This window comes from Primulina eburnea, chromosome 11, assembly GCF_022965805.1.
Source record: "Primulina eburnea isolate SZY01 chromosome 11, ASM2296580v1, whole genome shotgun sequence".
Taxonomy (NCBI): Eukaryota; Viridiplantae; Streptophyta; class Magnoliopsida; order Lamiales; family Gesneriaceae; genus Primulina; species Primulina eburnea.
Window position 1 is genome coordinate 3,830,149 of NC_133111.1, and position 18,125 is coordinate 3,848,273.

The 18,125-nt window shown below is 36.4% G+C and overlaps 2 protein-coding genes across 4 annotated transcripts; both read right to left on the bottom strand.

The window, feature by feature from the left end:
* Positions 1-1,354: 1,354 nt before the first annotated feature.
* Positions 1,355-6,021, bottom strand: LOC140804939 (nifU-like protein 4, mitochondrial). Of its 2 annotated transcripts, XM_073161102.1 has the most exons (4): positions 5,691-6,021; positions 5,135-5,296; positions 3,336-3,822; positions 1,355-1,479 (listed from the first exon to the last, which is right to left on the bottom strand). In XM_073161102.1, exons 1-3 carry the CDS (start codon positions 5,896-5,898, stop codon positions 3,359-3,361), a joined length of 834 nt encoding a protein of 277 aa, XP_073017203.1. In that variant the 5' UTR covers positions 5,899-6,021; the 3' UTR covers positions 1,355-1,479; positions 3,336-3,358. The 2 variants fall into 2 exon arrangements, with proteins under 2 accessions (XP_073017203.1, XP_073017202.1); XM_073161101.1 differs by lacking the exon at positions 1,355-1,479 and having other exon boundaries at positions 3,095-3,822.
* Positions 6,022-7,255: 1,234 nt separating this feature from the next.
* LOC140804144 (uncharacterized) lies at positions 7,256-15,463 on the bottom strand. 2 transcript variants are annotated; one of them, XM_073159973.1, is made up of 10 exons: positions 15,015-15,463; positions 14,247-14,293; positions 13,199-13,314; positions 12,236-12,431; positions 11,938-12,043; positions 11,741-11,838; positions 11,563-11,658; positions 10,745-11,464; positions 10,048-10,469; positions 7,256-9,122 (listed from the first exon to the last, which is right to left on the bottom strand). In XM_073159973.1, the coding sequence occupies exons 1-10, from the start codon at positions 15,319-15,321 to the stop codon at positions 7,619-7,621; spliced, it is 3,612 nt and encodes a 1,203-aa protein (XP_073016074.1). In that variant the 5' UTR covers positions 15,322-15,463; the 3' UTR covers positions 7,256-7,618. The 2 variants fall into 2 exon arrangements, with proteins under 2 accessions (XP_073016074.1, XP_073016073.1); XM_073159972.1 differs by having other exon boundaries at positions 7,256-9,365; positions 15,015-15,462.
* Between the last annotated feature and the right edge of the window lie 2,662 nt (positions 15,464-18,125).

Genomic DNA, 18,125 nt, shown 5'->3' on the forward strand with positions numbered 1-18,125 from the left:
CTTGCTCTTTCCCCTTACTCAAGATGGCCAAGTAGAAAAAAATTAGTGGTTTTGGTTCAGAGTAGTTGGATGGTAGAGGACGAAGCATGTGATACTTTTGGCTCACGTTGGTTCGTGGTATGAGTTTATAATTGTTTACAAGATTATATGATTATATCTCTCTTCCACGCCAGTTAGCCATCTTCGTGTGACAACAGTGGATATGAAGAAATTATTAGTGCAGTTCACTAAATAAATTGTGTCTAACGAGGACCCGTGAGCGTAGAGCATGACAAAAAAGGTCAAGTCCAACCAATCATTATGTTTAGTTCATTCTCTATTTTCGGAATCTAACACAGGATTCGAACAAGAATATTGCAAAATACTTCCATGAATCCTCACAGATGATTTAAGATGTTTGATGACATAAGAACTTCAAAAGAAGCCCCGAGACTTGCAAGAACATGGGATTTTTGGTCATGCAAGGTATGCCTTTTGTACATGAAATGAAACTTGTTAAGATTGGAACTTGGACCTAACTCAACCCCAAAAGCTAGCTCAAGGGGGGAGGATTGTCCAAGCCAATATATGCCACTCAAAGGTTATTTATCTAGCCGATGTGGGACATTTAACACACCCCTCTCACGCCCAGGAATGAACATCTGGAGCGTGGAGTTTACAAATGACCCAATTATGGGCAGAACGGGTGGCCTAATTATAGGTAGTCCATCACATAACGGTGAAACCCGGGCTCTGATACCATGTTAAGATTGGAACTTGGACCTAACTCAACCCCAAAAGCTAGCTCAAGGGGGGAGGATTGTCCAAGCCAATATATGCCACTCAAAGGTTATTTATCTAGCCGATGTGGGACATTTAACAAAACTCATGCAACTCTCATAGGAATTTCAAAGAATCCCCGACACTTGCAACAACACAGGATTTCTGGTCATGCAAGGTATGGTTTTTGTACATGCCTGATTCACTAGATATTAGATCTCAGTCAAGCAAAAAGCCCTGTCAGCTTAATGGAAGATCAAACAGAAAATCCTTCTAGCAAAGGAATTTGAAAGATTGGTGCAAATTTAACAATCAAGTTATCCAAGGTTTGAGTTCCAATAATTTTCAGGGGATCGAATAATATCTTTATCTGTTACATCTCACATGACTTCAATTTCATGCTGTTGATTCCAGTAAGAACTACACCGCAAAAAATTATAATAAGTTGCTTCCTTTGTCCTTTAACATAGAGTTTTTGCGGTAGAGTGTAGACGAACCTGATTTACCGAGTTTGATGCCTTGGATATCACAACGCAAGTCTGTAAAATATACAAATATGAGTACACTTGGAATTAAGCTGGATTGAAGGGGGAAAAACTTCAAAATCCTTAGCATAATCTTGCACAAATAATGGTGGAATGAGGTTTATGCAATGGTAAGTGTTCACAGAAGGTTTCACAGGACGTAAATAACTCCAAAAGCGGAGCTCAAATATGGCACCTACAGTCAGCAAGAGACAAGTCAAAAAATAAAAATATAGACAAAATAACAATGGATAGCACACATTTACAAGAGGATAGACGAATCTCAAATTTCTTCCCTGGCTTATTATATAAGAAATTGTCCGGATAGCATAATAAGCATATACATTGGTTAATGGCAAGTAAAGCTGCAAAAATGCAATACTCTGAAACAAAAGCATTACAATGAGAATCTATGTTCATAGAGTGATGAAGCGATGCTATGTTGCTTTATATAAAATAATTATGAAACCATGAGTCATTGGGATCTAAATACTTATCATAAATATATATCTACAGCTATGGTTTTTCATGTTTACAAGTGTAGAGACTAGCACCTGTTGAAATTTAAGATGTATGGATAAACATACTGGAAGGAACAATAGTTGTAGACTAAGTGAGAAGAAGCATCAGTTTACGGCCATACTCGTCCGGCAGCTGACCTAAGAGTGGAAGAACTATAGTCTTGAATATTCCAAGAACCTACAAGCGCAAAGGGCGGGTAAAGTTATTGATTAACTGAACTCAAAAGTAGTGTGTTATACTTGACCGGCTGAGAATGACCATGAAGTTTGGTTTTTGACTTTATTTACATTGATAACATGAACTCGATTCTCCCCTTCCAACCCAGGCAGATGAATTAAAGACAGACGCGGCACCGAGGGAGGAGTACGAGGAGCCAAGCTGAGTCAAGCCTTCTTTCTGGCCACTCAACTGTAACTCAAATTTTAATGAGGTTCAGCTTATGCAATATGGTTTAAACTGTAAGCTGGCTCATTTGTCTACGCCTCTCCGCGAAAGAGAACACATAAAAAACTACACACAGTTTGCTGGAATCCATTAAAAACTGGATATGGACAACAATAGGAGCTTGAAACTCGTCATCAAAATATCACTGATATATCTTTTCTCGATTAATTTCGTTTGTTTTTAAGTTTAAAAATATATCCCGAATGTCATTTCATGCGTTAGTATTATATTTGAGTCAGTTAATATTATATTTCGTTTATTCGAGATGTTTTAAGAAAATGTAAAATATAGTATAATTTATATTTGATTTTTTTTTTTTTATGAGATACACACACAATAGTGTGTTTCGTATGAGATAATGCGATATTACTTGGTGGAAGTGATTCTGTTGTACGTTGTGCTTACGTAAATTGTATAATGGCTCTCCACCATTAGTAAAAACTGATCCCGAATCCGAAAACTCGTCCAAACTTCGAATCTCGATGTCAGATGTGTTGTTATAAACCACCCGCTCGTAGATGGATTTTTGGTACCTATAAATCTGTTCGATCGACGGGAAAGTGCGCGCGCTAACTTTTTTTCCAACTACACTTTCATTTCCAATATACAAATATGTCTTGAAATTTTGAAAAGTCGCTCATTTGGGAAACTACTTTTAAAAATTAAAACGGAAAAACAATAGGACACATAATTTCAATCTAGGAACCCGACTGTCACCCTGGATTCTTAACTGCTTTAGAAAAAGACACGCAAACCAAACAGAAAACACCAAAACTTCATCAACTTGTCAGCCATTTGGAAGAAAGATTTAGATGGAAGAAAGTAAGAAACACAAGTAACAGAAGTAAGAAATCAAAAAACTTGATTTAACTTATGAAAGTGCCATGTCTAGCTGCCTCTTTCATCCATATTCAACATGAACATATGCTTCCTATGTTACTTTCAAAGCAAGATGAAAACCAGAATTATTTCCTCAACATAAAACTAGGAAAAAGCATGACAAACATTAAAAGGGCATTGGTGAAATATAAAACAGCAGAAACCGAGGGGAAAGAAGAGACGGATTGCACAGGAAGCTACTTAAACCTGCAGATATATGAGAATGCAAGCTATTCGTGCGGTGCTCCACTTAATGCTACATCTTCTTCTTCAGCATCGAGCTCCTGTTCCACACCTTTGACTTCAGGCACATAGTGCATGAGCATATTCTCAATGCCAGATTTTAATGTAACAGATGAGCTGGGACATCCACTGCAAGCTCCTTGCATTCTTAGCTTAACTATCCCTGTGTCTGTATCAAAACCAACATATTCGATATCCCCACCATCATCTTGTACTGCTGGACGGATACGAGTCTCTAATAATTCTTTGATCATAGCAACCGTCTCCGAATCATCTTCGTGGATAGCCGTGTCCATAGAAGCTGCAGTATTTGAATCAAGGATCAATGGCTGCCCGGAGGAATAGAAATCCATGATCGCCGCAAAGATTTGTGGTTTTAGAAAATCCCATGAATTGTCCTCTGACTTGGTCACTGTCACGAAATCTGATCCAAAGAAGACCCTGGTGATTCCTATATGAATTAAAATTTAGATCAGAAATTGTTACATAAATCATTCATCTAAATAATGTCGGCAAGGAAATGATAACACACCTAATAGAAATCAGTAGTTCAATAACATGATTGTGGACAGTTTTACGAATTCTCTTGCAATATACACAATAGTTAGTTGCACTGTTGGCTCACTACTAGAAACCTCATGCAAAAAAGACTTTCTTCCGATTGAATCTCAGAGGCATTCTTATCATTTGGTAGATCCAAGTCCATGGCCTATTTCGTTTATTTTTTCTTAACATTTCCCTCAGAAGTGCCAAAACAAAACATTGGTCCGAAAGTAGATTCTGCCCGATGAGAAGTTACACATTTCACAATCAAGATCTTGACACCAACACAGAAGTAAAAAAAATGATAAAGATATTACATTTTGTAATTCGTGTTTGTTTTATTGTTTACCCATATACAACTCATTAGTTTTTCAATCTCATGAATTGTATGACTCACAAACTTGATGGTCATCCATAATTTGATACACAATATATTTAAATGGGTTTAAGATTTCCAATTAATTGCAACCAAAACACATAGTTGAGTCTTTCCGGTGTAGATGCAAAAACTATAAATGTGAACTGTCTACTCTAAATCAATTGCATTTTTAATAATTATAGACAAAATTAATCTCTCTTAAGGCTCTATCCCGTCATCCACAATTTCAAGCTACAATCTTCCCACTGAACAAGTGCAGTACCTGCTTACTTTCTCCTCTGTCTAATTTGTATATTCTCAGCAAGAATGTCCGATGGTTCGTGAAGTGGAGCTTTCAGCACTCATCCCATAATCAGGAAACAATGGACTCAGAGATTGATGTTTTTTTATGCATGCAAGCAAGCTTGTTACATGAGAACTTTTAATGATTTAACACCATGAGCCAACTCAACCAAGAGAAGATCAGTAAAGCAGAATAATGAAACTAGTACAAGGTGACATCCAGCAAGTATTTTAATCCTCATTATACAAATACTTTAACAACTATGCTGCATTTTAATAACCGACACCACTCCATGTTCCACAAGCTGAAAATAACTGGTCAAGAAAAATAAATGAATCAAGACAGGATACACAAATAATGATGTTATTAATCAGGCTACAGAAAGTGGAGTCTTGAATCTTGATCGATCTTAGCATTCAAAAAACACAAAAAACAATCATTAAAAACCACAAACAAGTAAATTAAAATGAAAAAGAACTAGCATACAACTTCAACCAACCCATAATTTCATATGTTGCATAAACCGGAACATGCAATGTAAAAAGATCATAAGCTCACCATCAATTCCAAATATGGTCTTTGCAAGAGGTGAACCCATAGCAGAACGTGCATTGGGGAAGTCTGCACTGCCAGCCTTCATGACCGGCTTCCCAGGATAGAACATGAGGGATGAAGGGTTAGGAGTTGACTGTGTTTGGATGAATATACTCCTCCTCTGCCCTGTCCAAAGCAATTGTCATACTCACACCACCATCACCATAGCAATCACGAACAAAACCAGCACTACTTCTACACTTACAGAACCTATCCCAACACGGCTAATTCAAGCAAATACAATAAGTAGATACGGGTGAAATATAACATCGAGCTTCACATTATATCCTCAAAAGATACAGCTCGCACTATTTTCTCGTCCAGCACAATTTTCACCCAGTATCTCAAAAAAAAAACCCAACTTTTTTGCATAAATCTAAAAATTATGCTTTCTTAACCTAAATGGATAAGTATCATCTACTCGGCCGCCCCTAGTCTAAACGGCCGACTCTTCCTGCTCAGGAATAAAATCAAACACTAGGCGCATTAAGAACATACGAGTTGATATTATGAATCAAACCTTGGAAATAATTCCGTTGGCAGAGATGCATAGAAGAACTCAACGATTTTGAAACGAATAAGCAAGGAGAAGAAGATGATGAGAGCAGGCGACGAAACATGCATGATCCTCTAGCTGAAAATTGTGAATTGTAGGGTTTGGACGACAGCACGCCACTGTTCCTGCTAGAGAGAATCGCTCGATATACAAATCTTCCGAGATTTTTCATCGTCAATCTCCCAATTTCTTCAGATTCCTTATTGCTATATTAAATCGGTGTTGATTAAATTGGCACGCCGAAGCTGAATAGCATAAAACTCTGTTTTCTCGAAGAAACTGTATTTCACAACTTATTGGCTGTTTTGAATAATTATTTAAAATTATTGTTATAATCTAATAAATATATGTATCTTCATTTAAAATATTATCATGAAATAATTATTATATCAAATATCGTGTTAAATTGATTAAATTAAATTAAATTGTTATAAAAAAAATAATTTAAAAAATCATATATTATTTTGTTTATCAAAATTTTATACAATAAATAAATATTTTTCAAAAAATCAAAAAAAATTTCTCATTTATTAGATGAATAAAAATTTATATATTTTTTAAATATGTTAAAAATATTTATATTAAATTTCTATTAGATATATCGTATGTTAAGCTTGTATTTATGATATGCTTGGTTGGATTGAAGTGGCTGAAAGGGTTGTTGGTGAGGTGAGCACATCTCTTTTTGTTCCACATTTTTAGTATACTTGTAATTTTCTCTCTATAATAAAGATTTACAGTAGTTCCGTGGACGTAACCTATCTTGGATGAACCACGTAAATATTTGTGTTCTACATTATCATCGTAATCGTCATCGTTTCGGTGTAATTACCCAACATTATGTTGCTGGTTCTTCCAAGTGTTGCAGCTCATTTAAACCAGTAAGCCATTTACTTACGCGTATAATTAATTTTTCCATTCATTGATGGATGCTTCATAAGCATGAATCGATAACACTGTTCTGTAAATCATCGTTGAAAAATTTTTAGTGGGTCCGAGGAAACAAAAAGAGGATGCACTTGGCAATATCAAGGTTGCATAAGCTTTGTTTATACAACAGTCGGACTACTTCCACTCTGCTGTCAACTGTGGTTTCTTTCACGACTATTTCTGACTCGATTGATTCCCCGATCACAAATTCCATCACCATGTACCAATTTAATGGCTTATTTCCTGTGGACGAGGGTATACGGAGCAAACGTGGCATGACAGTAACTTGAGGGTACTTTATAATTCATGTTTTGAAAGAAAAAAATCACTTCCTTGCCCGGTAAGTGGTGAAAAAGTTGGTGAAGAATCGGAATCGTTTATTTTTTTAACATAAGCAACGATCATCTCACATCAGAAAGTAGCAAAATTTGCAATCCAACCCGGACTATTCGACCCTTGAAAACCAGACCCTACATCCACCATCAGCTACTCCATTAAGGCTAAGAATGACAGAAAATAAACAAGTGGTTTCGTTCGTTTCGAAACAGCGATTAACTTCTTACGAGCATAGCAACACGATCGGCTAAACCTCAACAAACTCAAAAGAAGGCCACAGAAAATGCTACTATCAAATCAAGAAGTTTATCAAGCGTCCTCTTATGTCACACACAGCAATGAATACATAGAAGTATGGTCAATTACACTGCACCATGGCTTCACATTTGAAGTCGTACCCATCTGACTAGAACAATCACTCTTGATCGACACTTTTTGCCCTCGAAAACTTTAACTACTTGCGCAAAATATAAAACTGCAACAAAATGGTACCTTTGTTTCAAGAACAAGGTTTAAGATTTAGAAGATCAAATGGAACTCCAGCAGCTAACATCTTCGTATGGATTTTTGTCTGTTAGTGGCAAGTAGCAACCCTTCTCAAAAATACAACTATACCATTGATGTGTTCACTTCTTCCTGTTCTTATTTCTATTTACTTTTATAAACTTTCGAGTTGACTTGTCACCACCACCGCTGCCCAATGAGAAACTGCCACCCGATCCCTGAAATGGGGAAGTAACTTGATTTTGTTGTCCGCCAAATAAGAAGGGATTCGCTGGTGATGCAGCTGTTGATTCAAACATGAAGCCAGAGGGAGATGGGGAGACAGCTGTTTGACCAAATTGGGGAATAGAAGGGGCAGAATACTGCACCGGATCCTCGGCCATGCTATCGTCTGTATTCATTTGGTCACCATTTCCTGGAGAAGCTGCAGAACTAGAAGGTTCGTTTCCAAACATTGGTTGTGTAATATTAGGAGGCGGTGAAGACATGGCTGGAGAATTAGCAGCAAATGAAAAATTGGGACTGGATGAATTAAAAACTGATGATGTAGCACTCGTAGGAGTAAAGGTAGTTGAAGATGCACCAAATGAAAATCCCGTAAATGGAGAAGTAGAAGCAAATACATTAGAAGGGGCGGTATTGGAGCTTAAGAAGTTACAAGCTGATGAGGGAGCCGAAGAGCTGGCACCTAACTTAAATATATCAGAAGCACCACTGCTGAAAGAGCTAGCAGTGTTAGGGACTGAAGAGGGAGCCGAAGAGCTAGCACCAAACTTGAACATCCCAGAGGCACCACTGCTGAAAGAGCTAGCAGTGTTAGGGACTGAAGAGGGAGCCGAAGAGCTAGCACCAAACTTAAACATCCCAGAGGCACCACTGCTGAAAGAGCTAGCAGTGTTAGGGACTGAAGAGGGAGCCAAAGAGCTAGCAGTGTTAGGGACTGAAGAGGGAGCCAAAGAGCTAGCACCAAACTTAAATATCCCAGAAGCACCGCTGCTGAAAGAGCTAGTAGTATTAGGGACTGAAGTCATAACAGAACTCCCACCTAGTCTGAATACACTCTTTGCTGGCTCACTACTGGAAGTAACAGCAACGGAATCTGATAAAGAGGCTGAAGAATTAAAGATAAAAGTTTGGTGTTGAGCAGCAAACTGAGAATTGGATGAGGAAGTGCCAAAAGAAATACTACTATTCATATTTGAGGATGGTACTGATACAGATTGAGTTGATGTGCTTTGTGAAAAAGTTTCGACACCAGACACCAAAAATGTATTGGCACCAGCAAAAGGAGATCGTTGAAGATCATGCGCACCTGAATAACTGGCTGAAATATCAAGTCCTGAAGCGACACTTCCAGAGTTGGCAGCATCGAATGAGGCGACAGCAGAATGCTTTCCACTTGAGCAGCTGATATTTGATTCTTTCTGAGCTTTGGATTTCAAATCAACTAATGCTGAATCATTGGCAGCTTGTGCTGCTGAAACTGTAGTGGTTGGATCTACAAAGGCACCAAAAGTGGCAACAGGTCCACCAGACACTGAAGGTGCCACATTTGACCCAAAAAAGCTGCCACTGATAGCGGCTGAAGAGCTAGCGCCATTCCCAGTAGAGCCAAAGCTTGCAATGCTGGTCGAAGGGTTAAATAAGCTAGATTTAGCTGTGGATATTTGATTGGCAGAACAAGAAGAAACTGCAGTCAATGACGCTGCAGGGGAACTTAAAAAAAGTGGCCCATTCAATGCAGAGGATGGTACAGTTTGTGATTTTCCATTTGCATCTCCAGCCTTCAGTGGATGCAGAAGACCACTTTGATCTGACTTTGGAATTACAAACTGTGAGCCAGTTGCAGAAGGAAGAACATTGACCAGGCTGCACATGCAGGTACCAATATTAAAACAATGATAATATGGCGTGCTAGTGTTAAACTGAAAAATAAAAACCACTTTAGCCTAGTTTTAGCTCAAATATTTCTAATTAAAAAAACCATACTTTACCAATCAGGTTGTATATAATGCGGCATCAGTACCCATAAACTTTAAAGCTAACCACTTTACCAAATGGGGTATTGCAGTTTGTTAGCCAAGCTGGGGATGGCATCATCATTTAATAGAAGGTTACCATAAGTAAGAGCCAGGTTACCATAAGTAAGAGCCAGGCAATAGTAATTTATCTTCTTAAGGAATGCTTACGTTTGGCATGGTATCATCATTTAATTGAATGATACTCTAAAATGGTTACAAGTAAATGAGAGCCAGGTGATAGTAATTTAATGCTTCGAGAAAGGTTGACTTATTTCTCCCACGGGGCATTCAGTTCCATGCCCAAAAATTGATACAAGATAAAGGTCTCAAACTGAAGTTGGAAAATTCATCGAATACAGGCTTATCGATCATTTGAGCCACTCTTAGCCAAAAAATTGCAAATTCAAAAGTCGGGGAAAAAGCGGATAAAAATAGACATATATGAGCAGAGCATATCCAAATTCCCCGTACTAAAAGTGCATGTCATGAGCACAGGAAGAAAAGATAATAAATTGCTTTCACTGACTAACCTGCTGGAGTTTTCCAATTTCAATACTGTCGTTCTGTTGCTTGATCCAGAAGGCAAGGCGGGCAATTCATCAACGGTTCTAGAGCTAAAAGGAGACGAGGGAGGTAAATCCTTGGTTCCCTTTAGTTTGCCAAACAAATCAACTGAATGAGGATCAGATTCAGATTGGATAGCTGCACTTAAAGGAGGGAAAACGGTGCCACCATTTCCTAGTCCAATCATGTGCCCACCAAGAGTACCACTTTCAGTTGTTTTGTTTGAAATATGACCTGAAGGTACCATAGCTTTTGGTTGATTATTAGCTTTCAGAACTGTGGGTCCTTTGGTAATTGAGGCATCATTGTCAACAAAACGAGTTTCATTTGGTCTTTTTCCTTCAGCCAATGGTCCAGCTGCAGCCTCATAACAATTTACGCCATCATCCTGATCATTAAGAAAGCCATAAAACAAAGGATCGTAATTTTGATTTAATGAATGTAAAAGAAAATGAAGCTTATTTATGATTTCAGCTGTTGAACATGATATATTTTAACCAAGGCGGATAAATATGCACAGTCGACATGACATGCACCAGAGAGAAATTGCACTAAATATCTCTGATTGCTGCTACATCATCCAATTCATATGATTCCAAAAAGAATGAATCAAACTAAGTAGACTAATTAATGCATAGGTTAAAGAAACACTCAAACACCTACCTCTTGCGCATCCATCCTAAAAGCTCTCTCCTCAAGAGGAGGTTGAGCTACCACCCCATTTTTAACAATAGAATGAACGGTTTTACTACTAGGCCCAGGAGCTTTTAAGGACTCCACAATATCATTCTTCATTACAGCATTCAACAGTTCAGCACGCATAACAGAATTTTCAGTGGAAGTTTGTTCTGCATTTCCAGACTTTTGAACCGTAGAATCCCAAGCACCAGGTAGAGTTGCAGTGGACGTATCCTTCATTTTTTGTCCATCTTGAAAATTCAGAAGACACTGCGGGGAAACAACGTCCTCCTTGATCTTTACAGCTTGTCCGCCAAGCATACTGGGTGTCAATCTAAGAGGGGATTTATCCCGCAACTTAACTAACTTGGACTCTGGTGACTTTTCCTTCGGAGTCAACTTTTCAAGATGCTGCAAAATTCTAGCAGCCACCTCACTGGATCTGGAAGGGACATGGGTATAACTCGCACTCGGGTTGCTGTCATCCTGATTCTCCCCAACAGTTTTTGAGATACTACTCTTTGGTTTAACAATTACTGGGAGCTTCTGTTTTGAAGACACAAGCACAGAATCAAAACCACTTTCCGTTCCACTGGCAGTAACAGAAGTTTTAGAAGCTAATAGGTTGGGTTTCTGTCTGATTCTCCGAACGGGACCAACAAATCCAAGATCGTCATCTAACACTGAATTCTTCCGCTTTAAGGCCTGATATACAATATTGACAACTTTTAAAATAAAAATAATATACTCAAAAAGTAAGAATCTAAACTCCATAAGTTATATAATTACATGTCCATGCATACCAAGGGTTTAGACTCAAATTTTTCACTCTGCTCCACTAGCGAATGATATGATGGCATTGATGGCCCAGTATTATCGTTATTAGTTAATCGAAATCCCTGAAATAACCATATGGGAAAAAATGAACTCCGGATAACAAATCATTGCTTTTGCAGAGAAACAATAATAAAATATATGGACCTTTTGGACAGAATGTGGATGAACTCTGGAGTGTGGGGTGTGAACCATGCTGTAAGTAGCCATTCTCCCTCGAGACTTTGGCGTTACAAAACCATTTTCTGAAACACCAAAATAAGGAGAAGATTGCATCGTCTATCAAATGTTCAGTGATTTGGTAAAAAATGGAACATTACAAAGCAATCATGTATAGTTCCCACCAGATAAACTTCGCGTTCCTAACATTGACGGTGATATTTTGGAAGGTCTACTGCCCATGTAAGCTTTTGCTAGTTCAGCAGGAGACGCCAAATCATCTTCAATGACCTGCAGAGATTTTATATCATGAGAGATTTTATATCATAAGAGATTTTATATCATAAAATTGAGACTTTGCTACCTTGAAAACATGAAGATAATTGATAGAAGCTACAAATTTCATCAATCAACAATATAAATACAAGAGATCGCGCACTATGCCCAAGAATAAGAACATCGAAGTGTTCATCTTAATCTTACTTTAGAATTGATAACAGGAGTTGACATAACTCCTTGTGATCTATCCCCCTCATATATGTTTTCTTCCAATGGACCACTGGCAAAAGGATGCCTTCCAGAATCTGATACCACCTTCTCAGTTCTTTGGCTTTCAACTCTGAAAGAAGATTCTACTGCCCTTGATTGCAATAATTCTATCAAATGGTCAACCTCCGACCTGCAAAAACAGAGTCACGTACTAAGATATTTTGCAGAACTTCAAAAAATTCAAACTAAAGAGGAAGGATGACTTAAGCACTTATAGTATACTATATCAGAATAAATTGAATCCTACGGTAATCCCACCTGAAATAATATAAATTTAATAATTCAATTCACAAGCATATGATTCTAAGGACTGATTCCTCCACTATGAAAATTGAACCTTAAAGATACATCGTAGACATATACAGTGACAAGCAACATCATTGATTGCCATTTCAATTTAATACACCTGACAGTTTCCAAGTTGGGAGATTACTGTAACAGGATAACTGTTGAATTTCAAGGCAAAATTCAAGAAATATAGGAAAATTGCAACCCCAACCCACCTACGCAAAAAAATGGGTACAAAATGCTTTGTTCTCGTCAATATTAAACAACTAGCAAAACTAGCCAGTAAAGCAGACACCGGCAGCTGCAAATGATGGAAGAAGTATGGGATTAAAAAAACAGAACATGGAGAAATGAAGGAATACATAAGATAGCAAAACTGCCAGAGTAGAAGTGTTTACAAGAATAAGGGATGCGAGAAAAAAGTAACATATGCTAATACAATCTTGTGACAATCGAAGCACTTTCCACCATGAACAACTCTCACAGCCTAGAATGCAGAAACTAGAAAGCTCCTAATAGTTTGAACAACTAGCAAGTACATATTCGTTAATCATGTGAAACAGAAATATATGTTCATGAATGAGAACTGAGAAGAAATTAAAACTTTACCTGCTGAAGTTCTTCTGCTTTAGCAATTGCTCGAGTTCAGAGATCCCACTGCTACTTGAACTGTTTAACGGCTGGGTAAATTCACCAGCTTCAGACTTTTGTGCACCACTTTGATCCTTCAACAATCGGAGAAAATTTAATATAACCAATGTCACATTTAAATACCGAAAAAAATAATCATCATATGTAGGATAGATTGGACTAAAGGAGGACATGGGAAATAGTTAGTTGCTTGTGACAACTGACATTCTATTATGAATTATCCATGTGTATTTTGTGCATATTTCAAAAATAGTGCTGCACCACAATAGCGCAACGCAACAGGAACTACTCTACCACTAAATTACGCTGCATTTTAGCATGTGATCAAATGCATATATTGAAATGTAGCTTTGCAGAATTAGATGTCCAGAAGTGAACAACATATGTTGAAGAACTGGATCACTGGAAGTCATAACCCACCAAGCACTAAACGCTTCAAACATTTCAATGCTAATTTCCACAAAATGTGAACTTCGATAGTTGGACACATGAACTTTGTATAACGCATAATAAACTGTTTTACTGCACTACAGACAATTCCTGATCCTCAAATAGAATCCCTTCACATCTTCCAGAATTGCCCTCGAGTCAGAACAGCAATAAGCAGAAACCTCTAGAGAAAAAAATAAATAACAAAAATCTTTTAACACTCATCCTGCCTAGAGAACTTATCCCACAGTTGCAAAAAGGTACATTTAAAACTATCAGTGGCGGCCTTTAAAAAAATATCAGTGGTGGCCTTTAAAAAAAATCTATCAGTGGTGGCCTTTAAAAAAAATCAGTGGTGGGGATCTGAGGCACTGTTCTTTGAATCATATAAATATATTTAATACAGAAAACTCGTCCATGAGAAGGAAAAGATAGCAATAGAACAAAAATCTCCAATATATAATTAGAAGAGACTTTAATTGTTTAAATTACACATCAAATATGAAAATTACAAATTACAAGCACACAAACAAGATGCAATACAAGATAAAGCTTAAAATAAATTACTTAAACTTACATTAGAAACTACCGCATGAGGCTCATCAATCAAGTCACCATTTACCTCTGTTTACATCACGAGATAAATTAGATCAGTCCAGTGCATCCTCCATCGTGTTGAACAAGTGGGTAATAGCAAATGGGAGATGTATTCTGAAGTTTTGGGGAAAAAATTGATTTGAAATGTTGGCATAATTTCATATTTATGTTTGTTATACTTTGATGTCATATGATTTGTCTTGTTAATACAACTTTTTAACAATTTCTGTATATCATGAAATTTAGAGAAAATGGAGTAAATAATGACAACTCGTGGAAAAATGCCATATTACCATTAAATGACCACAAACAACACAGAAAAGGTATAAAAATCATTTTCCTTCTGAAACAGAGTAACATAGAAATTTAAATTGGTACTGGATTCCTTTTTCAAATATGACATGTAAAAAAGGAACTAAAAAACTGTATTAATCAACAAGACAGAATCTTAAAAGATCTAGCAAAAACATGTCAATACACACCAATCTATGGAAAAACACACCAATCTATGGAAAAATCCGTGAGAAATGCATGTGTTACAGGCACTTTAACAAAATCTTACAGGCACTCACAATTTAAATATACTTGATGTCATACAGTAAAACACTGATGAAAACACACAACAAAAACCCCCAATCAAAACTCGAACCCAAACAATTCCCAACAAACCAAATTCACTGCTTGTGAAACAAACTCAACAGAATAAAATATAAACATCCGTTAGACAAATAAACAATCGACATAGAACCTGTAGGCTGTGGAGGCGTGGGAGGAAGAGGCTTGCGGAAAACTGAGCCGAAGAAGCGGTGCGCACCGTAGTTTATAAACTTGGATGCAGGGTCCACCACAAGCTTCGTGAACAGGCTACCGCTATTGTTGCTACCATTGTTATGACTATTTATGCCTCGCACGTATGTGGGGGGCCGATCGTAAGGCGTCGTTGGACGTTGCCCTCTACGAAAAGGAAATTTACGAAACTTACCCCCAGCACCGGAAGAGTTGGCGTTGGCGTTGGCGTTGGCGTTGGCGGCAGTGGCTTCGCCTGGTGTCGCCATTTGATAATTGAAGCTCGCGCAGAGCAGGGGAAAAAGTGGGAAAGGAAAGGAAAGAGGGAAAGTAATCGAGGGCGATATTTGTTAGGGTTTCGAATTTGGGGAAAGAGAGGTGGACGCTCCCTGATTTTGAAAGTGGGATTCTTTTAGAATAAACCCTTATTTTTGGAGTGGAATGTATTAATTCATTAATTAAATTTAAAAAAATATTACATATATTGATATGAAAAAAATAGAATTATCCTTGCCCCATATTTAATAAAATTATTTTAAATATACTAAATTAAATTAAAATAAACACGTATAATATCATTTTATTTTGAGTGACTCTCATGTGAGACCGTCTCACAGATTGACGGATCAACCCTACTCATATTCACAATAAAAAGTAATATTCTTAGAATAAAAAATAATACTTTTGCATAAATGACCCAAATAAGATATCCGTCTCACAAATACGATCCGTGAGACCGTCTCACACAAGTTTTTGTCTTTTATTTTTCTCGAATGAAAAATCGTCCCGAAAAAAAGACAGATCGTTGTCTACTCTCCAACATAATGAACCATATTTTTATTCTTTAAAATGATAAAATTAATGTGTGAAACATCATGTTGCTCCCAAAAAAATCCAACATTGAACAAAAACGTGAAAATTTATTGTCGAAATAACCTTTTTGAGCATAATTTTAAACATTTTTGTAAGTTGCGGTTTTAAATTAAAAATTAATGCATGGTTTCTATTGGTTTTAGTCGGTTTTGAGTGGCTATACGGTTTTTTCATAAAGAGGAAAAGAAATATGTTTGATGGTTGAGAGAATATAGTAGAGTCGAATACTATAATTATAAATCTGCAAATTGAAATATGGATTAAAATATTATACTATGTTATTTATATATTTCAATCAACCGTTCGGTAGAATATTGAGATGATAATTTATTTTTCTAGAATATTTATTCACTGAAGATGATATCTCGTAGATTTTAAACATATTTAAAAAATATTCATATGCAGTATAAAAATATTTAGTGGTTAGAGTTGAATTTATATTCACATTTTATTTGCATACATAACGATTTACTAGATGAGCTATATTTTTGCCTCAATGGAGTTGATATCTCAAATACTTTTTGCAAGATATCAGAAACTATGGGAATTTGAGTGTGGAGGAAATGGAGACTAATAAAATAATAAGAAATAAGGTGAAACTATGTTTTGATTAGTAACTTCAATTTTTTAACAATAGTAACTTAAATTTATATTAAATATCAAATGAATATATTGTGTGTCATTATTAATAAAAATATAAATTTATCAAATCATGTTTTGCTATCAGTCAGTGTTTCTCCAGCAAATTGTCACCAAACCATTGCATGTTAGATTTCGAGGACGAAATCTTTTATTAGTTGGTAGAAAGTTAGAGCTCAACACATATTCCCTAAAGTCCAGCCCAATTATAAGTAAGTTTAAAAAATAATAATAATAACAATAATAATAAAAAGAAACGTGAATCTTCTTTTCTCTCTCTCCCTGTATTCATCTGCTGAAGTTTTGCTTTCTTCTTCAACAAACTTTATCCGTCGATTATTGTCGCTCCTTGCCCAAAAATTAAAGTAAATACATATTTAGAAAGCACTCGACAAGGGCTATCTATTGATACCCATTTTGCAAATATTTTCCACAACCTTGTTTGAACCCTTCGGCCGTCGCTCGTTCGAGTTTTTACTCTTCGCCTCGGTTTCGTGTTCTTCAGATCTTGGACAATTGATTTTATAATTGTACTTGAAATTTGAAGTGTTTGAGGTAAAAATTCAAATTTTAGGGTTTCAAATTTTTATTATTTTGATTCATGGAATTCCAACAATTGATATTTATATTTGTTGATTGTATGTACACAAATTGAGTCGATCAGAGGTATCTATAAGATTTTTGGAATTTATTTGGATTAATTTCAAAAATTCAGATTTAATTATTTGGGAATTTCTGCTTTTTGAATTGTTAAATTTGGGATCTGTTTATAACATTAAAAAATAAAAAATGAAAATTTTTGGGAATTCGTAGCCAATATTGAAATTTCAGATTCGATATGATTGACTTTTCGAAATTCCAAATTGTCCAGTATTGAGAGATTTAAGTTAAATAAATCGATATATTTACTTTTGTGATGAATTTTAGAAATTTTAAAGCCTAAGTTAAGGATTTTTTGGAATTTTAGGCTAAATTGTCAAATATTGGAAAAATAAATAAAACTTGATATGAAATGCATTATTTGACACATTATCGGACTCTTTGAGAAATCCTTAAGAAATTTCGGTGGTAAATTAAATATCAATTGAAGTACGCATGAACTGTTTCATTATGAAGTCTATAATGATGTGGAATGAAGTTAAGTATTTGTAATGAGTTGTGTTGTGTTTTATGTGCTTATGTAAATAACATGAGTGCATTCATGCATTTATTTGAGTTGATACTATTAGCACATATCATTTCGAGCCTTTACTCCATTGATTGCTATCATTATTGATCTGTTGAGTCATCTATAAAGTGAGTGATATAATTAGATCACTCTAGACATCTCATTGATGGAGCGAGTGATAAGATTAGCACGCTCCTGATGACTGCACGAGGACTGACCACCGGACCCTCGATGCTACGTGCATGGATGAACGGCGACTTGATGTTTCGTCGCTGCATTCCTGGTACCCGTGACCACTGTTCCTATTGCTGATGCATTTCATTTGGACTCCATTTTGGTATCCGTTATTTTGTTGTTGCCGATACGCATTTCATTGCACTGTATTTTACTTGA